Here is a 22,844-nt window from a genome sequence, read left to right as displayed (position 1 = left end):
TGGGCTAGGGGAAGGGAGGGAAGTGGCTGAGGCAGCTGAACGGATGGTCTCAATCTTAGTGACAAAGAATTCGATGAGTTCCTCGCACTTTTTGTTGGAGGTGAGGGTGGAGGGGGCAGGGGAGAGGGGTTTAAGAAGATGGTTTGTAGTGCAGAAGAGAAGCCGGGGATTATCTTTGCATTCCAGGGTAATCCTGGAATAGTGAGCAGTTTTGGCAGAGGAGAGCAGGACCCGATAGTGCTTTATGTGGTCCAGCCAGATCTGGTGATAAATGGCTAAACCAGTTGTCCACCATAAACGATCATGTCTGTGTCCGTTGGACTTAAGGGTGCGGAGATAAGGGCAGTAACAGGGGGAACGACCAGGGTGGGAGAGAGTAATGGTTTTAATGGGGACAAGGGCATCAAAGGGGGAGGTGAGGATGTGATTTTTTTTAAATCTTAGGTCTATTTCTGGTAAGTTTAGTTAGTAGCTACTAACTAAATTGAGGCATGGCGGGGCATCTCAGTCCCATCAAATGCACATCCTGTGCCATGTGGGAAGTCCAGGATGCTTCTCATGTCCTGGATGGCCACATGTGCAGGAAGGGTTTCGGAGCTTGAGCAACAGCTGGCATCACTACAGTTATCCACAAGGCCGAGAGCTACGTGGACAGCACGTTTCAGGAGGTGGTCACCCCACAGCTCAAGAGAGTGCAGGCAGAGAGGGAATGGGTGACCGCCAGACAGGGAGGACTGGGCAGGTAGTGCAGGAGTCCCCTGTGTGCATCTCACTCTCTAACCGGTATTACTGGTGAGGGAGAGGGTTCCTCTGGGGAGTACAAGTCCACAGCATCAAGGGTGGCTCGGCTGTACGGGGGAGAGGAGAGGAGAAAGGTCAGGAGAGCGATACTGATCGGGGAGTCTACAGTTAGGGGAACTGACAGGCGTTTCTGTGGCCGCAGACATGATTCCAGGATGCCATGTTGCCTCCCTGGTGCCAGGGTCAAGAATGTCACTGAGCGGCTGCAGAACATTCCGGAGGGGGAGGGTGAACAGCCAGAGGTCGTGGTCCACATTGGTACCAATGACATAGGTAGGAAGAGGGATCAGGTCCTGCAGGCAGATTTTAGGGATCTGGGAAAGAGATTAATAAGCAGGACCTCAAAGGTAGTAATCTCTGGATTACTCCCGGTCCCACGCGCTAGAAATAGAAATAGGAGATTAGTGCAGGTGAATGTGTGGCTGGAGAGATGGTGCAGGAGGGAGGGCTTTAGATTCCTGGGACACTGGGACTGGTTCTGGGGGAGGTGGGACCTGTACAGGCCGGACAGGTTGCACCTCAACGGAGCTGGGACCAATGAGGAGGTTCACTAGTGCTGTGGGGGGGGGGGGTTTTAAACTAATTTGGCAGGGGGATGGGCACCAGGATGTAGCATTGGAAAGGAGAAATAAGGTGCACAAAAGGTTGGGAGAGACAAATAGCACTAGAGTAAGTAATAGTACGGTATTAGGTGGGAAGAAATTAAGAGAGAGTACGAGAAAGTCTAAGACGGGTCTACAGTGCATGTGTGTAAACGCACGAAGTGTGGTAAACAAGGTCGGTGAGCTGCAGGCGCAAATAGCCACATGGGAATATGATGTCATGGCGATAACGGAGACCTGGCTCAAAAAAAGGGCAGGATTGGGTACTAAATATTCCTGGATACAAGGTGTTCAGGAAAGATAGGGAAGGAAAGAAAGGAGAGGGGGTGGCAGTATTGATTAAGGAGAATGTTGCAATACTGGAGAGAGAGGATGTCCTGGAGGGGTCAAGGACAGAATCTATTTAGTTAGAGTTAAGAAACAATAGAGGTGCCGTTACACTACTGGGTGTATTCTATAGGCCACCATCTAGTGGGAAGGAGATAGAGGAGCAAATTTGCAGGGAAATTACAGAGCAATGCAAGAACTGTAGAGTAGTGATAATGGGGGACTTCAACTATCCTAATATAGACTGGGATAGTAATAGTTAAAGGGCAGAGAGAGGGAGGAATTTCTGAAATTTGTTCAGGAGGACTTTCTTGATCAATATGTTTCTGGCCCGACGAGGAAGGAGGCATTGCTGGATCTGGTTCTGGGGAATGAGGTGGGTCAAGTGGAGCAAGTGTCAGTGGGGGAACAGCGATCATAGTGTCATAAGGTTTAGATTAGCTATGGAAAAGGACATGGAGCAATCTTGATTGGAGGAGGGCCAATTTCAGTGGGTTGAGAATGGATCTGGCGCGGGTAAATTGGAATCAAAGATTGGCAGGCAAAACTGTAACTGAACAGCCTTTAAAGGGTTCGGGTACAGTCTAGGTACATTCCCACGAGGCAGAAAGGTAGGGCAACTAAAGCCAGAGCTCCCTGGATGATGAAAGAGATGGAGAGTAAGATGAAGCAGAAAAAAGGGGCATATGACAGATGTTAGGTTGATAATACAAGTGAGAACCAGGCTGAATATAGAAAGTTCAGAGGGGGAGTGAAAAAGGAAATAAGAGGGGCAAAGAGAGAGTATGAGAATAGACTGGCAACTAACATAAAAGGAAATCCAAAAGTCTTCTCTAGGCATATAAATAGTAAACGGGTAGTAAGAGGAGGGGTGAGACCAATTAGGGACCAAAAAGGAGACCTACTCATGGAGGCAGAGGGCATGGCTGAGGTACTAAACTAGTACTTTGCATCTGTCTTTACCAAGGAAGAAGATGCTGCCAAAGTCACAGTAAAAGAGGAGGTGGTTGAGATACTGGATGGGCAAAAATTGATAAAGAGGAGGTACTAGAAAGGTTGGCTGTACTTAAAGTCACCCGGTCCGGATGGGATGCATCCTAGGTTGCTGAGGGAAGTAAGGGTGGAAATTGTGGAGTCATTGGCCATAATCTTCCAAACATCCTTAGATACAGGGGTGGTGCCAGAGGACTGGAGAATTGCAAACGTTACACTCTTGTTCGAAAAAGGGTGTAAGGATAAACCCAGCAACTACAGGCCAGTCAGTTTAACCTCAGTGGTGGGGAAACTTTTAGAAACGATAATCCGGGACAAAATTAACAGTCACCTGGACAAGTGTGGATTGATTAGGGAAAGCCAGCACGGATTTGTTAAAGGCAAATCATGTTTAACTAATTTGAATGAGTTTTTTGATGAGGTAACAGAGAGGATTGTTGAGGGCAATGCGGTTGATGTTGTGTATATGGACTTTCAAATGGCGTTTGATAAAGTGCCACATAATAGGCTTGTCAGCAAAGTTGAAGCTCATGGAATAAAAGGGACAGTAGCAACATGGATACGAAATTGGCTAAGAGACAAGAAACAGAGAGTAGTGGTGAACGGTTGTTTTTCAGACTGGAGGGAGGTGTACAGTGGTGTTCCCCAGGGGTTGGTGCTGGGACCACTGTTTTTCTAGATATATATTAATGACTTGGACTTGGTTGTACAGAGTACAATTTCAAAATTTGCAGATGCCACAAAGCTTGAAAGTGTAGTGAACAGTGAGGAGGATAGTGATAGACTTCAAGAGGACATAGGCAGGCTGGTGGAATGGGCGGACACGTGGCAGATGAAATTTAATGCAGAGAAGTGCAAAGTGATACATTTTAGTAGGAAGGATGAGGAGAGGCAATATAAACTAAAGGGTACAATTCTAAAGGGGGTGCAGGAACAGAGAGACCTGGGGGTACATGTGCACAGGTCATTGAAGGTGGCAGGGCAGGTTGAGAAAGCTGTTAAAAAAGCATACGGGATCCTGGGCTTTGTAAATAGAGGCATAGAGTACAAAACCAATGAGGTTATGATGAACCTTTATAAAACACTGGTTCAGCCACAACTGGAGTATTGTGTCCAATTCTGGGCACCGCACTTTAGGAAGGATTTGAAGGCCTTAGAGAGGGTGCAGAAAAGATTTACTAGAATGGTTCCAGGGACGAGGGACTTCAGTTATGTGGATAGACTGGAGAAGCTGGGGTTGTTCTCCTTAGAGCAGAGAAGGTTGAGAGGAGATTTGATAGAGGTGTTCAAAATCATGAAGGGTCTAGACAGAGTAGATAGAGAAAAACCCTTCCCACTGGCAGAAAAGTCGAGAACCAGAGGACACAGATTTAAGGTGATTGGCAAAAGAACCAAAGGCAACATGAGGAAAAACTTTTTTACACAGCGAGTGGTTAGGATCTGGAATGCACTGCCCGAGGGAGTGGTGGAGGCAGATTCAATCATGGCCTTCAAAAGGGAACTGGATAAATATTTGAACAGAAAAAATCTGCAGGGCTATGGGGAAAGGGCAGAGTAGTGGGACTAACTGGATTGCTCTTGCAGAGAGCTGGCATGGGTTCGATGGGCCAAATGGCCTCCTTCTGTGCTGTAACCATTCTATGATTCTATGATTGAGCAGATCGGTAGCTGCAGAAGTGTTGTGGTGAATGCTGCACACTCTGCTCCCTGTGTTGAAATCCAGACTTATGGGTCTGTCTCCTCGTCCAACTCATTCTTTCCCGGGACATCAAACTGTGGGGATCTGCACCCCTTTCAGCCGTCCCTTCCTCAGACACTTGTTAAACAGAAGCAGTTTCCAGATAGACCTCCTTCTGTCTCCAACTCTTTTAGACCTTCACCTCAGGGCCTCAAATTAACTAAAGGACTTCCTCAACAAGTCACTCGAAAAGTATAGCCTTGTGTTTATTTTTTTTTAAACTTATATTAATAAGACATGTTTTATATTCACGCAGTATCCAGCCTCTCACTAGGCACCTGCCACCCTCACTGCCTGAACCCTGACTGGCCTGGAGAGCATGGGATGTATTTTCCAACAAATGCTGTTCCCAGTGAACATGTCACTATATTCCTGTGTGTTCATTTAATGCAAGTCAATGTGGGTTAATGACTGTGTTAAAGAGGCATACAGGAATTTAGTACCAGTGCACTCAGACAGGAACAGTGCTGGCCTGATAATAAACCCTTCCTTTGGGGTCTCAACGGGGTTCTGTTCTCGCTGACCTACATTGGCTCCCGGTTCGGGAACGTCATGATTTAAAAATTCTCATTCTTGTTTTCAAATCCCTCCATGGCCTCGCCCCTCCCTATCTCTGTAACCTCCTCCAGCCCCACAACCCTCCGAGATCTCTGCGCTGTTCCAGTTCTGGCCTCTTGTGCATCCCCGATTCCCATCGCTCCACCATTGGCGGCCGTGCCTTCAGCTGCCTGGGCCCTAAGCTCTGAAATTCCCTCCATAAACCTCTCCGCCTCTCTCTCCTCCTTTAAGACGCTCCTTAAAACCTACCTCTTTGGCCAACCTTTTGGTCACCTGTCCTAATATCTCCTTACGTGGGTTAGTGTCAAATTTTATCTGATAACACTCCTGTAAAGCGCCTTGGGACATTTTACTGTGTTAAAGGCGCTATATAAATGCAAGTTGTTGTTGTTCTGCACTCATGGTTTGACAATCAGGATAATTTTATGGGGTGTGAGTAGTTTGATGGACGTCAAGTGCCCTGTCCCAGTGGAGTGGGGTTTTACATTGTCTTTTGAGGAGCTGTTCAATTTGGGTTTGGCTGCAGCTGTGGTGGGTTATGGGCTCACCACGGGTATCACAGTTATTTTTCTCACCAACTTTCTCTGTCAATTCTGTCACAGCCGCTCCCGTCCCGAGGCCACCAACAGCCCACTGTGTGTTCCACAGACACCTTTCCACAGCACTTACCCAAGTGCCCATTATCCATCTGTGAAGCCGCTAGTGCCCATTATCCATCTGTGAAGCCGCTAGTGCCCATTATCCATCTGTGAAGCCGCTAGTGCCCATTATCCATCTGTGAACCCGCTAGTGCCCATTATCCATCTGTGAAGCTGCTAGTGCCCATTATTCACCTGATTCTCAACTGGCTATTTGACTGTGAAGGGCATCACAGCTGAACCTCACCCAAGGTCCAAACACATGCACTTGTTACAGGGGTCAATGGATACAGGGTCACAAGAATGGAACCTTACCCTATTTTTCTCTCCCTAGTCTGGGTACTGAGGCCAATTTTAGTGCCCTTGCTATTGAGCCAGCTGGAAATAGCAACTCATCTAAGACTGGGGTTGGGTTCTGGTTCCTCTCTGGTCTGTGTGGTCCACGACTGACTAGGTAAACCCACTGAGCCATCAAGGGAAGCAGGCAGTTGTTAATTGGTTGCCCCTTTCAATGATGCCCTCTTCCTTTCTTTGGGATGATTTATGTGAGCAGAGAGGGGCTCCAGGATAGAGCAGGACCACTCTTCAAAGGCTCAGTCTTCAAAGCTTCCATCGGTTCCTATTTCTCAGTGAAGATGTGACAGATTGTTAACAACACCACCAATTCACAATTACCACTCCTGGTGCTGTTGCCCTGATTGTCCGTCCAGTTTATTCTCATTAAGGTGTTGGCTGTTCCTTGGGTTTGGTTCCACAGGAGGGTTGTTATCTTCCGGTACCTTGTCCAACAGGCCCATCTTCCTGTGTGAGCTTCAACAGCGAGGGACAGGGGGCTATTCAACCAGAGGGGATTCATTGTCAACCCTGTCCTCAATGCACACGTGAGCACTTCCCAGCTAGGGCCCCTGGGCAGTGACCAGGAGCAGGAACTCTGGCTGATTTCCCCCGCTCTCTAACCCAGGGGTCACTGCACAGTGACCAGGGGCAGGAACTCTGGCTGATTTCCCCCTCTCTCTAACCCAGGGGTCACTGCACAGTGACCAGGGGCAGGAACCCTGGCTGATTTCCCCCTCTCTCTAACCCAGGGGTCACTGCACAGTGACCAGGGGCAGGAACTCTGGTTGATTTCCCCCTCTCTCTAACCCAGGGGGCCCCTGGGCAGTGATCAGGAGCAGGAACCCTGGCTGATTTCCCCCCTGTTGCTGCCCCAGCGGTGCTGAGACATAGTCTAGCTCCCCTAGTGCTTCCATGTTGATATCAGTTAACCCGGCGCGGACCGGCCCCAGCCCGGCACCTTCAGGTCTGTTTGGCTCAGCTTGTTTCTGCACAATGCATTTGCCAAATAAACCATTGTGAGCATTCGAAAGGGAAACTCTTTTAAAAGTTGCTAACCTGACCAGGAGAGCCAAAGTAAACACCACCTTCCCAGAAAAATGTATTTTTCAAATCTGTTGCATTATTTTGTTTTATTATTTTTTTATATCAATCTCAGGAGGAAAATCTGCCCCAATTTTTTCACAACATCAAATACTGATGATGTGATAAGCTGTTTTGACATGATTTGTATCATTATCTCTTGTCCTTGGGAACAAATGTAAATGGTTTGACAAACACATTGTGATGAAGAGCATCCTGTGAATATATTCCAATATAACCCACGCTGTTCACAATAACACGGCCCTCCCACAGCAAAGCATTATCAATAGTCACCCCTCAGAGAGAAACATGATCTGTCTTTTCATTATCGTTATCCTCATATAGAAATCTCTTACACAGCCTTATCAAACCAGACCATAATAACCCACCCCCACACTGCCCTCCCGTACATCTCCCCCTCCCCCAACACTGCCCTCCCGTACATCTCCCCCTCCCCCCCAACACTGCCCTCCTGTACATCTCCCCCTCCCCCAACACTGCCCTCCTGTACATCTCCCCCTCCCCCAACACTGCCCTCCTGTACATCTCCCCCTCCCCCCCAACACTGCCCTCCTGTACATCTCCCCCTCCCCCAACACTGCCCTCCCGTACATCTCCCCCACCCCCAACACTGCCCTCCCGTACATCTCCCCCTCCCCCAACACTGCCCTCCTGTACATCTCCCCCTCCCCCAACACTGCCCTCCTGTACATCTCCCCCTCCCCCAACACTGCCCTCCTGTACATCTCCCCCTCCCCCAACACTGCCCTCCTGTACATCTCCCCCTCCCCCAACACTGCCCTCCCGTACATCTCCCCCTCCCCCCCAACACTGCCCTCCTGTACATCTCCCCCTCCCCCCCAACACTGCCCTCCCGTACATCTCCCCCTCCCCCAACACTGCCCTCCTGTACATCTCCCCCTCCCCCAACACTGCCCTCCTGTACATCTCCCCCTCCCCCAACACTGCCCTCCTGTACATCTCCCCCTGCCCCAACACTGCCCTCCTGTACATCTCCCCCTCCCCCAACACTGCCCTCCTGTACATCTCCCCCTCCCCCAACACTGCCCTCCTGTACATCTCCCCCTCCCCCAACACTGCCCTCCCGTACATCTCCCCCTCCCCCCCAACACTGCCCTCCCGTACATCTCCCCCTCCCCCCCAACACTGCCCTCCCGTACATCTCCCCCTCCCCCCCAACACTGCCCTCCCGTACATCTCCCCCTCCCCCAACACTGCCCTCCCGTACATCTCCCCCTCCCCCCCAACACTGCCCTCCTGTACATCTCCCCCTCCCCCAACACTGCCCTCCCGTACATCTCCCCCTCCCCCAACACTGCCCTCCCGTACATCTCCCCCTCCCCCCCAACACTGCCCTCCTGTACATCTCACCTCCCTGCGTCCCCCAAAAGGCCTTTGTTAAGATATCACATAGTAGACTCGTGACTAAAGCCAGTGAATGTATAGTCAGGGACAAGTAGCAGAATGGATAGCAAGCTGGCTACAAAACAGTAAACAGGAGGGGTTAAGGGTAGTTACTCAGACTGGGAAAAGGTGGGAAGTGGTGTTCCCCAGGGATCGGTGCTGGGACCTCTGTTGTTCACAATTTACATCAACTATTTACACTCTTATTATCCCAGCAGAATGTGGCCTCCTTATTCTTCCTACCAAAATGCACCACCTCACACTTACCTACATTGAAATTAATTTGCCAATTAAATGCCCTCAGGATTCAGAAGTATAATTTAAAAATTTGCAGACGTCTCCAAATTGGGGGGTGTAATTAATACAAAGGAAGAATGCATCAAAATACAGGTAGATATTAATAAGCCTGCGCAATGAGTGTGTAATTGGCAAATTAATTTCAATATAGATGAATGAGAAGTGGTGCATTTGGTAGGAAGAATAAGGAGGCCACACACTGCTTGGATAATAAGAGTCTAAATGGGGTAGAGGAGCAGAGGGATCTGGGGGTTCAGATACACAAATCACTAAAAGTAGCGACACAGGTTAATAAGGCCATAAAAAGATGAACCAAGCACTGGGGTTCATTTCTAAAGGGATAGAATTGAAAAGCAGAGATGTTATGTTAAACTTGTATAGAACCTTGGTTAGACCACACTTCGAGTACAGTGAACAGTTCTGGTCTCCATATTATAGGAACATAGGAACAGGAGGAGGCCATTCAGCCCCTCGTGCCTGCTCCGCCATTTGATAAGATCATAGCTGATCTTAATACCTTTGGTTGCCAAAAAGCTATCTATCTCAGATTTAAATTTAGCAATTGAGCTAGTATCAATTGCCGTTTGCGGAAGAGAGTTCCAAACTTCTACCACCCTTTGTGTGTAGAAATGTTTTCTAATCTCGCTCCTGAAAGGTCTGGCTCTAATTTTTAGACTGTGCCCCCTACTCCTAGAATCCCCAACCAGCGGAAATAGTTTCTCTCTATCCACCCTATCTGTTCCCCTTAATATCTTATAAACTTCGATCAGAGGTCTCACCAAAGCTCTGTACAATTGTAGTAAGGCTTCCTTATTCTTGTACTCCAACCCTCTTGCAATAAAGGTCAACATACCATTGGCTTTCCTAATTGCTTGCTGTACCTGCGTACTAACTTTTTCTGTTTCTTGTACGAGGACACCCAAATCTCTCTGAACACCAACATTTAATAGTTTCTCAACATTTAAAAAATATTTTTCCGACCAAAGTGAATAACCTCACATTTCCCCACATTACATTCCATCTGCCACCTTCTTGCCCACTCACTTAACCTGTCTATATAAGAACATAAGAACATAAGAAATAGGAGCAGGAGTAGGCCATTCGGCCCTTCGAACCTGCTCCGCTATTCAATATGATCATGACTGATCCTCTTTCTCAATACCATATTCCCGCTCTCTCCCCATACCCCTTGATGCCTTTTGTGTCTAGAAATCTATCCAGCTCCATCTTAAATATATTCAGTGACTTGGCCTCCACAGCCTTCTGTGGTAGAGAATTCCACAGGTTCACCACCCTCTGAGTGAAGAAATGTCTCCTTATCTCAGTCCTAAATGTCCTACCCCGTATCTTGAGACTGAGAGCCCTCACTCTGGACCCCCCAGCCAGGGGAAACATCCTCCCTGCATCCAGTCTGTCTAGCCCTGTCAGAATTTTATATGTTTCAATGAGATCCCCTCTCATTCTTATAAACTCGAGTGAATACAGGCGGAGTCGACCCAATCTCTCCTCATACGGCAGTCCTGCCATCCCAGGAATCAGTCTGGTAATCCTTTGCTGCACTCCCTCTATGTCAAGTATATCCTTTCTTAGGTAAGGAGACCAAAACTGCACACAATACTCCAGGTGTGGTCTCACCAAGGCCCTCTTTAACTGCAGTAAGACATCCTTGCTCCTATACTCAAATCCTCTTGCAATGAAGGCCAACATACCATTTGCCTTCCTAACTGCTTGCTGCACCTGTATTTTTGCTTTCAGTAACTGGTGGACAAGGACACCCAGGTCCCTTTGTACATCAACATTCCCCAATCTATCATCATTTAAATAATACTCTGCCTTTCTGTTTTTCCTTCCAAAGTGGATAATTTCACATTTATCCACATTATATTCCATCTGCCATGTGCTTGCCCATTCACTTAGCCTGTCTATGTCCCCTTGAAGCCTCTTTGCATCCTTCTCACAACTCACGATCCCACCTAGTTTTGTGTCATCAGAAAACATGGAAATATTACATTTGGTTCCCTCATCCAAATCATTGATATATATTGTGAATATCTGGGGCCCAAGCACTGATCCCTGCGGTACCCCACTAGTCACTGCCTGTCACCCGGAAAAAGACCCATTTATTCCTACTCTCTGTTTCTGTCTGTTCACCAATTTTCAATCCATGCCAGTATATTACCCCCAATCCCATGTGCTTTAATTTTGCACACTAACCTCTAATGTGGGACTTTATCAAAGGCCTTCTGAAAATCCAAATATACCCCATCCTCTGGTTCTCCCTTATCTATTCTACCAGTTACATCCTCAAAAAACTCCAGTAGGTTTGTCAAACATGATTTCCCTTTCATAATCCATGTTGACTTTGTCTAATCCCATTGATATTTTCTAAGTGTCCTGTTATCACCTCCTTTATAATAGACTCTCGCATTTTCCCTACTACTGATGTTGGGCTAACCGGTCTGTAGTTCCCTGTTTTCTCTCTCCCTCCTTTTTTAAATAGTGGGGTTACATTTGCCACCCTCCAATCTGTAGGAACTGCTCCATGAACTGTAGAATTTTGGAAGATGACAACTAATGCATCCACTATTTCCATGGCTACCTCTTTTAGTACTCTGGGATTCAGATTATCAGGCCCTGGGGATTTATTGGCTTTCAGTCCCATTAATTTCTCCAGCACTATTTTTTTTTACTAATCCTAATTTCCTTTAATTCCCCCTTCTCACTAGTCCCTTGGTTCCCTACCATTTCTGGGAAGTTATGTGTGTCCTCGTTCGTGAAAACAGAACCAAAGTATTTGTTTAATTGCTCGGCCATTTCCTTGTTCCCCATTATAAATTCTCCCGTTTCTGACTGTAAGGGACCTACATTTGTCTTCACTAATCTTTTTTCTTTTTACATACTTGTAGAAGCTTTTACAGTCCATTTTTATGTTCCTTGCAAGTTTACTCTCATACTCTATTTTTCCCCTCTTAATCAATCTCTTGGTCCTTTTTTTGCTGAATTCTAAACTGCTCCCAATCCTCTGGCTTGCGACTTTTTCTGGCAACTTTATATGACTCCTCTTTGGATCTAATACTATCCTTAATTTCTTTTGTTAGCCTTGGTTGGGCCGCTTTTCCTTTTGTGTTTTTGCGCCAGAAAGGAATGTATAATTGTTGCATTCGTTCCTTAAATGTTAGCCATTGCCTATCCATTGTCATGCCTTTTAATGAAGCTTCCCAATTTATCATAGCCAACTCACTCCTCATACCTTTGTAGTTTCCTTTGTTTAGATTTAGGACCCTAGTTTCGGATTGGACTACTTCACTTTCCATCTTAATGAAGAATTCTATCATGTTATGGTCACTCTTCCCTAAAGGACCCCGCACAACAAGATTATTAATTAACCCCTTCTCATTGCACAATATCCAATCTAGGATAGCCTGTTCCCTGGTTGGCTCCTCACGAACTGGTCTAAAAAACCATCTCGTACACACTCCAGGAATTCATCCTCCACAGTATTATTGCTAATTTGGTTTGGCCAGTCTATATGTAGATTAAAGTCACCCATGATTACTGTAGTACCCTTGTTACATGCATCTCTAATTTCCTGTTTTATGCCATCCCCTACATTACCATTCCTGTTTGGAGGCCTATAGACAACTCTCACCAGTGTTTTCTGCCTCTTGGTGCTTCTTAACTCCACCAAGACTGATTCTGCATCTTGATTTTCTGAGCCAATCAGCCTTCTGAAAATCCAAATACACTAAATCCACTGGTTCCCCTTATCTCTTATACTAATTGCATCCTCAAAGAACTCCAATAGGTTTGTCAAACATGATTTCCCTTTCATAAATCCATGTTGACTCTGCCAAATCCTATTATTATTTTCTAAGTGTCCTGTTATCACATCCTTTATAATAAATTCTAGCATTTTCCTTACTACTGATGTCAGGCTAACAGGTCTGTTGTTCCCTGCTTTTTCTCTCCCTCTTTTCTTGAATAGCGGGGTTACATCTGCTACCTTCCAATCCACTGGGACCGTTCTAGCATCTAGGGAATTTTGGAAGATCACAACCAATGCATCCACTATCTCTGCAGCCACCTCTTTTAGAACCCTAGGATGTAGGCCATCAGGTCCAGGGGATTTATCAGCTTTTAGTCCCATTAGTTTCTCCAGTACTTTTTCTCGACTGATATTAATTACTTTAAGTTCCTCACTCTCATTTGCCCCTTGGTTCCCCACTATTTCTGGTATGATTTTTGTTTCTTCTACTGTGAAGACAGATACAAAATATTTGTTTTACGTCTCTGCCATTTCCTTATTCCCCATTATAACTTCTCCTGTCTCAGCCTCTAAGGGACCAACGTTTACTTTTTCTACTCTCTTCCTTTTTACATACTTGTAGAAGCTCCTACGATCCCTTACGAAGGGGAAGTCATGTCTGACAAATTTGCTTGAGTTCTTTGAGGACATAACGTACAGGGTGGATAAAGGGGAACCAGTGGACGTAGTGTATTTAGACTTCCAGAAGGCATTCGACAAGGTGCCACATAAAAGATTATTGCTCAAGATAAAGAATCACTGGATTGGGGGTAATATTCTGGCATGGGTGGAGGATTGGTTATCTAACAGGAAGCAGAGAGTTGGGATAAATGGTTCATTCTCGGACTGGCAACCAGTAGCCAGTGGTGTTCCGCAGGGGTCGGTGCTGGGTCCCCAACTCTTTACAATCTATATTAACGATTTGGAGGAGGGGACCGAGTGTAACATATCAAAGTTTGCAGATGATACAAAGATGGGAGGGAAAGTAGAGAGTGAGGAGGACATAAAAATCCTACAAGGGGATATAGACAGGCTGGGTGAGTGGGCGGAGATTTGGCAGATGCAATACAATATTGGGAAATGTGAGGTTTTGCACTTTGGCAGGAAAAATCAGAGAGCAAGTTATTATCTTAATGGCGAGAAACTGGAAAGTACTGCAGTACAAAGGGATCTGGGGGTCCTAGTGCAAGAAAATCAAAAAGTTAGTATGCAGGGGATCAAGAAGGCCAACGGAATGTTGGCTTTTATTGCTAGGGGGATAGAATATAAAAACAGGGAGGTATTGCTGCAGTTATATAAGGTATTGGTGAGACCGCACCTGGAATACTGCATACAGTTTTGGTCTCCATACTTAAGAAAAGACATACTTGCTCTCGAGGCAGTACAAAGAAGGTTCACTCGGTTAATCCCGGGGATGAGGGGGCGGACATATGAGGAGAGGTTGAGTAGATTGGGACTCTACTCAATGGAGTTCAGAAGAATGAGAGGCGATCTTATTGAAACATATAAGATTGTGAAGGGGCTTGATCGGGTGGATGCGGTAAGGATGTTCCCAAGGATGGGTGAAACTAGAACTAGGGGGCATAATTTTAGAATAAGAGGCTGCTCTTTCAAAACTGAGATGAGGAGAAACTTCTTCACTCAGAGGGTAGTAGGTCTGTGGAATTTGCTGCCCCAGGAAGCTGTGGAAGCTAGATCATTAAATAAATTTAAAACAGAAATAGACAGTTTCCTAGAAGTAAAGGGCATTAGGGGTTACGGGGAGTGGGCAGGAAATTGGACATGAATTTAGATTTGAGGTTAGGATCAGATCAGCCATGATCTTATTGAATGGCGGAGCAGGCTCGAGGGGCCGATTGGCCTACTCCTGCTCCTATTTCTTATGATCTTATGTTCTTTTTATATTCTATTTTCTTCCTTTTTAATCAATTTTTTGCTTGTTTCTAAAACTCTCCCAATCCTCAGGCTTATTACTCTTCTTGGCAACATTATAAGCCTCTTCTTTTAATCTAATACTCTCCTTATCTTCTTTAGTTAGCCACGCGTGGATCACTTTTCCCAAGACATTTTTATTTCTCAATGGAATGTACATTCATTGAGAATATTGAAATATTTCTTTAAATGTTTGCCATTACTTATCTACTGTCATACCCTTTAATCTAATTTCCCAATCTACCTTAGCCAACTCGCCCCTCATACCAATTCAATTGGCTTTATTTAAGTTTAAGACTCTAGTTCTTGACTTAAGTATGTCACTCTCAAACTCACTGTGAAATTCTATCATGTTTAAGGGGAAATTAGATAAACACATGAGGGAGAAAGGAATAGAAGGATATGCTGATAGGGTGAGATCAAGCAGGGAAGGAGGAGCCTCGTGTGGGGCATAAACACCGGAATTGACCAGTTGGGCCAAATGGCCTGTTTCTGTTGTGTAGACTCAACGTAACTTTGCCCCCCTGTACATCTCCCCTCCCCACACCCAACACTGCCCTCCTGTACATCTCCCCCCTGCCCAACACTGCCCTCCTGTACATCTCCCCCCTGCCCAACACTGCCCTCCTGTACATCTCCCCCTGCCCAACACTGCCCTCCTGTACATCTCCCCTCCCCGTCCCCCAACACTGCCCTCCTGTACATCTCCCCCTGCCCAACACTGCCCTCCTGTACATCTCCCCTCCCCGTCCCCCAACACTGCCCTCCTGTACATCTCCCCCCTGCCCAACACTGCCCTCCTGTACATCTCCCCCCTGCCCAACACTGCCCTCCTGTACATCTCCCCAATGTCCCCCATCACTGCCCTCCTGTACATCTCCCCCTCCCCCTCCTCCCCAAACTCCTCTCCCACCCTGCCATCACCCATGTCCCTCTGTGAAGTGGGACATTGTACCCCACCCACAATAAAATGGCTCTATTTCTTCACAGGTTTAGAATTTAAAGGGGCAGCATCTTCATTAATAAAATACCTGCTGACTTTTCCCCTGGTGACAAACACTTACACATCAAAGTGTCAACACACACAGCCATGAACCTGACCCCAATCAGCATGGGGTCACACTGCTCCTCTCAAAACAGAACTAAAGGTTTGGAAACACCTTCAAAATGAAAGCAGAGGATTAAAAAAATCATCCAGATGTTTTCTTCCCAAACAGCCTCAGCCTTTTTAATACTTTGGATTAATTAAATTCAAATTAAATCTTAATTTAAGGACATCGCTTGTGGGTGTGACTCACTGTCCTGGACTTTAATGTAATTGTTATGGACCGATTGCTCATTCTACCTTTGGTCAACTTTCTCCTGGCTCAGTAACCACTTGCTGAATTTGATGCCATTTTTATCCTCTAACTGGCTCAATTATCTCTGACAATATTTACAGGCAGAGCTTCTGTGACTGGCTCAGAGCCAAAGCTTCCTCACTTTAAGGAACCAGGGGAAGCTAATCTCAGACAACAGCTGAGCTGCTGAAAGCAGAATCACAGCCCTCTCCCTGCCTCCATTAGCTGGTCACCATCCCAGTCTTTATATATAGTGTGTGTCTGTGTGTGTGTGTGTCTGTGTCTGTGATCTGTGTGTGTCTGTGTCTGTGATCTATGTGTGTGTGTATCTGTGTCTGTGATCTATGTGTGTGTGTGTCCGTGATCTGTGTGTGTCCGTGATCTGTGTGTGTGTGTCTGTGATCTGTGTGCGTGTGTGTGATCTGTGTGTGTGTCTGTGATCTATGTGTGTGTGTCTGTGTCTGTGATCTGTGTGTGTGTCTGTGTCTGTGATCTATGTGTGTGTCTGTGTCTGTGATCTATGTGTGTGTCTGTGATCTATGTGTGTGTGTCTGTGTCTGTGTCTGTGATCTATGTGTGTGTGTCTGTGATCTATGTGTGTGTGTCTGTGATCTATGTGTGTGTGTCTGTGATCTGTGTGTCTGTGATCTATGTGTGTGTGTCTGTGTCTGTGTGTCTGTTTGTGTCTGTGTGTCTGTGTGTCTGTGTGTATGTTTGTGTCTGTGTGTCTGTGTGTCTGTTTGTGTGTGTGTGTCTGTTTGTGTCTGTGTGTCTGTGTGTATGTTTGTGTCTGTGTGTCTGTGTGTATGTTTGTGTCTGTGTGTCTGTGTGTATGTTTGTGTCTGTGTGTCTGTGTGTATGTTTGTGTCTGTGTGTCTGTGTGTCTGTTTGTGTCTGTGTGTCTGTGTATATGTTTGTGTCTGTGTGTCTGTGTGTATGATTGTGTCTGTGTGTCTGTGTGTATGTTTGTGTCTGTGTGTCTGTGTGTATGATTGTGTCTGTGTGTGTGTATGTCTGTTTGTGTCTGTGTGTCTGTGTGTATGTTTGTGTCTGTGTGTCTGTGTGTATGTTTGTGTCTGTGTGTCTGTTTGTGTCTGTGTGTCTGTGTGTATGTTTGTGTCTGTGTGTATGTTTGTGTCTGTGTGTATGTTTGTGTCTGTGTGTATGTTTGTGTCTGTGTGTATGTTTGTGTCTATGTGTCTGTTTGTGTCTGTGTATATGTTTGTGTCTGTGTGTCTGTTTGTGTTTGTGTGTCTGTTTGTGTCTATGTGTCTGTTTGTGTCTGTGTATATGTTTGTGTCTGTGTATATGTTTGTGTCTGTGTATATGTGTATGGAATCAGAGAATATTACAGCCTAGGCGGCTATTTGGCTCATCGTGCCGACTCTTTGAAAGAACTGTCCAATTTAGTCCCACACCCCAGCTTTTTCCCCATAACCCTGCAGAATAGTCATCTTCAAGTACATGTCCAATTGCCTTTTGAAAGTTCCTACGGAATCTGATTCCACCCTTTCAGGGAGTGGGTCCAGGTCTTAATAACCCTGTGTGAAAAAATTCTCATGTCCCCTCGAGTTCTTTTGCCAATTATTTTAAGTCTGTGACCTCTGGTTACCGACTCACTAGTGAGAGGAAACAGTTTCTCCCTATTTGTTCTATTAAAACCCCTGATTATTTTGAATACCTCTATCGGGTCTCCCCTTAACCGTCTCTGCTCCAAGGAGAACAATCCCAGCTTCTCCAATCTCTCCACATAACTGAAGTCCCTGGTATCATTCTGGTAAATCTCCTCTGCACCCTCTCCAAGGCCTTGATGTCCTTCCAAAAGTCCGGTGCCCAGAATTGTACTCAATACTCCAGCTGAGGACTAACCAGTGATTTTTATAGGTTTAGCATGACTCCCTTGCTTTTGTATTCAATGCCCCTGTTTACAAAGCCAAGTATCCCATAGGCTTTCTTAACCACCTTATTAACTTGCCCTGCTACCTTCATAAAATTGGGAATATGACCCCCCAGGTCCCTCTGCTCTTGCACCCCCTAAAAATAGTACCATTTAGATTATACTGCCTCTCCGTGTTGTTCCTCCCAAAATGCATCACTTCACACTTATCCACATTAAATTGCATCTGCCATGTGTCTGCCCATTTCACCAGCCTGTCTCTGTCCTCCTGAAGTCTGGTACTATCCCCCTCACTATTTACTAAGTTGCCAAGTTTTGTATCATCTGCAAACTTCAAAATTGTACTCCCTTTACCCAAGTCCAGGTCATTTATATATAACAAGAAAAGCAATGGTCTTCATACTGGCCCCTGGGGGACCCCACTGCAAACTTCTCTCCAATCAGAAAAACATCAGTTCACCAATACTCTCTGCCTCCTATCCCTCAGCCAGTTACATACCCAAGTTACCACCGTCCCTTTAATCCCATGTGCTTCTATTTTCCAAATAAGTCTGTTATGTGGCACTTTATCAAATACCTTTTGAAAGTCCATATATACAACATCTACTACACTACCCTCATCAACCCTCTCTGATACTTCATCAAATAAGTCAATCAGGTTAGTCAGACAGGATTTGCCTTTAATAAATCTGTGCTGACTGTCCCTTATTAACCCTTGCTTCTCCAAGTGAGGATTCATTTTGTCCTTGACAATGGTCGCTAGTAATTTTCCCACCACTGACGTTCGACTGATTGGCCTGTAGTTACCAAGGCTACCCAGAGTTATGTGCCTGTGTGTACGTGTGTGGCTATTCTCCATCTCCCTCTCAATCAATGGAGGCCAAACTGAAGGATAAATCTTTCAAAAATTGGAATTGTACTTGAAGAAATCAAGATTTATTGCTAAATAATTCACATAACTCCCTATCTGTGTACTAGAATGATTCTGTATCCGGTATTCACACTGATTTATATCGGAGTTATTCACTGGTCCTCCCAAACCCTCTTATCCAAAGTCTGACATCTTTCAGCATTAATATAAAATATATTTCAAAATATTCTTTATTTCGGTCCGGATTTGCCGGGTGCGGGGACAGTCAATGTGTTCATTCAACAGGCGTTTAGGTTCGAATCGTCCTCAAAGCCCAAAGCTCCGGTTTTATGTTGTTAAAAAAATGTTACAGAAAAAGGAGTTTAAATGTATCAAAAAACATAAACATCTGTTTCCGTTTCACCTACAGCTGGGGTTAATGGCTGAACATCTGTAAACATTCTGCTTTTTAAAAAAACATTTTTTTTTTACTGAATTGAAATCTAAAAAGGCGGGGATGTGGGAAATGTCGATTTGGTTTTTGTTTATCAGAATTGAGCCGCTTTGTTTAAACTGGTTTCTTACCCGAGCCGCCCTCGAGGAATAAGGGTCTTCGAAAAGTGCCCACATTTTGGGTCTCCACGTCTTCCAGCAGTTGGCCAGAGCCGAGCGATTGGGGTTACAGTCCCCGAAGCCCAGAATCCGGCTCGGGTCCAGGTCTGGGTCCCCGTCCTCCTCCCTCTCGGTGCCGTTCACATCCGAGGGCTCGAAGATGTCCAAAGCCTCCTCCGCATCTCGGTGCTGCCGGTAAGTCATCCAGCAACAGGGCTCCACATCTGTCTCGTCAATGCCCCAGAAAGCCAACTCTTCCTCAAACAGGGGCCCGCACACATCGGCCGGACAGTGCAGCTTGCCCGTCCGGTAATAATTCAGGACATAGGCGAATATCCCGGGGTGGCGGTCAAAGAAAAACTGGCTCGACTTGGCGTCAAAGTCAAAGTTGCGTTGGGCACCGGGCTGGGCGAGCCAGGCCAGCCGGGTTCCGGGCAGGGTCTGCAGGGTACTTTTGTACGTTTCATGCCTCGTCCCACCGACGTTGATGGTGATTCGCTCGCTGTCCTCCGCCTTGCCCATCTCTTCCTTCAGACATGGTTTGGAAGACGGTTGATTCCCTGACTTGCGTCCCCGGTAAGATGAGACGCACACGGAGCTTATCATGCGGAGCCTTGGGTCCGTTCACTCGCCGATTCCCTTCCGAGTCTTGCCTTTTATTTATGTATTTCTCGCCCTCTTTTATTGTTCAAAATCCGGATCAAGTTTCTAGAGAGGGGACAAAGCGCTCAGGTGAAACCGGATCTGTGCTGATATCGGTGAATATCGGCTGATATCTGTGAATATCGGCTGATATCGGTCACACATCGGCTGTCAGAGGATCAGAAACATCCAAAGCTCGAGTTCTCCCCCGGCACGGGCTGATCCGCCGGTCTCGCACGTCCGTCTCGCCTTCCTGGGTCTGGTCACTTTCAGTAAATTGTTAATTTCACCAAACGAGCCGCTGGAGCCGGACTGACCGTGGGGCAGACGGCGGGCAGACGGCGGGTGTCTGGGGTGCCCCCGGTGCCGAGACTCCGATTTCAGATTTTATTTCATTGACTATTTGACACTTTGGAGGAAATTTCCAGCGGGCGCGGATTCTGCTGAAATATAAAACAATCGGAGGTTTATAAACTCCACTGGGTCCGAGTAATCGAAGTGAAAAGATGCAGAAAGTAAGAAACGTATCGAGACCGATCCGGCGGCGAATCTTCCTCCGGGTCTCGATCCAGTTTGACGGAGTTTGATTATTTCTTGTTTCGGATCAGCCGCTCCGACAAGTGTCCGCTCCCGGACTGCGGAGACTGGAGGGTCGGGCGGTGTTTGAACAAATTGCTGGCTCCAGGGGGGTCTGGTGTCTGGGTCGGAGGGTGGGGTCTGGTGTCTGGGTCGGAGGGTGGGGTCTGGTCTGGTGTCTGGGGTCTGGGTCGGAGGGTGGGGTCTGGGGTCTGATGTCTGGTACCTGGGTCTGGGGTCTGGTACCTGGTGTCTGGGGTCTGGGTCTGCTGTCTGGGGTCTGGGTCGGAGGGTGGGGTCTGGGGTCTGGGTCGGAGGGTGGGGTCTGATTCTGGTCTGGGGTCAGGGTCTCTCTGTCTCCTATCCTGGGCTGCCCGCCTCCAGAGTTATATTTTAAACATTTTCTCCGTAGCCCCGGTCTCGCCAGGCGTGTCGGGCAATCGATTAATCGCTAAGTGTTGATTTGATACATTGCAGTATTGACAATGAATCGCTTCCCGCCTTGTTTCTCTGGTCTCCTTGGCTCAGGGGCTATTGTGAAAATGTTCAGTAATTTCTCATCATTTTTCTTTTCCATGTTTAATTTTCTTGGGTTTTTTGAATTACATTTGGATTCTCGAATATACAGTTTTAACAAAAAAAAATCAATTTTTAATAAATTGCTTTTTCCTGCCGCCAGTGGCAGCAACCGACTGGAATCTCAATGAATGGAAACTGCGAACTTCAGGCAGTCAGTGTTAAAACTCTCAATCCACCGACCCAGGGCTCCAGGATATTATCCAATCCCACCCTCGCCCACCACAAATCAGCACTGAACCCCCTGGATTTCTGTCAGCCAAATGTAGAATGAAAACAAACACATTTATCCAATTGGTCGATAAATTGGTCGATGCTCGGACGGGCGGTCCGCTTCATTCAGGCCCCAGCGGCCATTGCACAACCGAGCTGAGTGTGAGCTCTGGGCATTGTCTGAGTGTGAGCTCACGGCCTTGAGTACACGGATTGTAGTGAGAGATAAATAGAGGGAGAGTTGGAAGGATAAACAGACAAGTATAAATGGGTAAAACATGTAGATACAGCGCTTCATTTATCAGATACAAATGCCTAGACATAAACACACCAAGACAAAATATAGACAGATGTGATTAATGTATATTCATAGAGATAAAAACATCCTGAATCGATCTAATATTTCGACATATGTAGAGCTCCCAATATACTGGTCTATGTCCCATCGTCTTATGCACTGGGAGTCAAGATCCAAGTGTAGTCTCGGCCAGGGATAACAGTTCTGGCCCATTTTACAGTGATATATTCTGGCTTTATTTATAGATATTTCAGGAAGCAGCGGGCCCACTTTAATCAGGTGAGTCCTGGTAAATACTGCACTCCTGCTTCATGTAGGAAAATCTGTGCTGTGAGCAGCAGAGGCGCAACTGGTGGGAATTCTGCCAGAAGATGTCACCCCGCCAATTCCGTCTCTCTCCCTGATGTTACCAGCACAGGAGTCAGACTCAATGACCCCGCCCTCAGCCTCCCAGGAAACCCTGGCACAGCCCACATGAGGCGGAGACCCGACATAACCGAGTCCTGCCCCAAATTGTGCCCGAATTGGCCTGAAGGATTGGTGGTTGTGTGTAACCATCTCACCTTTCAGTGGAGGGCTACAACTGGCCACGATGAACAGGTCAAACATTGTAGACATCTTAAACCTTACTCGTGGGATAATCAAAGCAGGCAACTGCCCTTTAAAATAAGCTCATGCTCCTTCTACACAATTCACTCGGAGGACAGGCTGGGCAGTTATCTATCAATTGCATGATGGACTTCATCTGTCAAAGACAATGATTGTCCCACAGATCCTGCGTACATCAAACAAACAAACAATGTCATCCTCAGTTACATGCCGGAGATTTTGATCTTGTAGGTTCATGATATTGTCAGTTTCAGTTTTCCTGAAAGTGATTAGAAGCATGAAATTGACAACATTACCATAAGCAAACATGGAATATGCAGCCAGACAACAAAACTCCCCCCTCTGCCCACGAACCTAAACCTACCTTATTATCAGGTCTACTCCTCCCCAATTTAACTCCCAAGGGAAAGCTAGCTACAAATGATCCCTGATATCCAAAGGTCATCAAGCAAAAGTCCAAATGTCCACCTATCTTCAGACATCATTCCCAGTGCAATAACCCCTCTCTCACCCCAGTAACACATGCACCACCATGTTCCATCTAGTTGATTACCTCGGTCTATATTTATCCCTATTGTTTCCAACCCCACCCTGAACCAGATATAATTTCATCCAGTGGCAATTATTGTGTCACATGATGCCACTATAATAATCTGAAAACCATTTGATGTGAAACAGCTGAATACCTAGTTGGTCTCT

General features: G+C 46.3%; 1 protein-coding gene across 1 annotated transcript in view; it reads right to left on the bottom strand.

Annotated features, from left to right (window-relative positions):
• Window positions 1–20,523, bottom strand: part of kcnc4 (potassium voltage-gated channel, Shaw-related subfamily, member 4) — a 40,447-nt gene extending 19,924 nt beyond the window's left edge. The window contains exon 1 of the mRNA XM_068007760.1: window positions 19,205–20,523. Within this exon, the coding sequence (XP_067863861.1) occupies window positions 19,205–19,837 (633 nt within the window). The 5' untranslated portion in view covers window positions 19,838–20,523. The remainder of the gene's footprint in view (window positions 1–19,204) is intronic.
• Window positions 20,524–22,844: the final 2,321 nt, after the last annotated feature.

The sequence above is a fragment of the Heptranchias perlo genome, chromosome 27 (genome assembly GCF_035084215.1).
Source record: "Heptranchias perlo isolate sHepPer1 chromosome 27, sHepPer1.hap1, whole genome shotgun sequence".
NCBI lineage: Eukaryota > Metazoa > Chordata > Chondrichthyes > Hexanchiformes > Hexanchidae > Heptranchias > Heptranchias perlo.
This window is presented reverse-complemented; position numbering and strand designations above follow the sequence as displayed.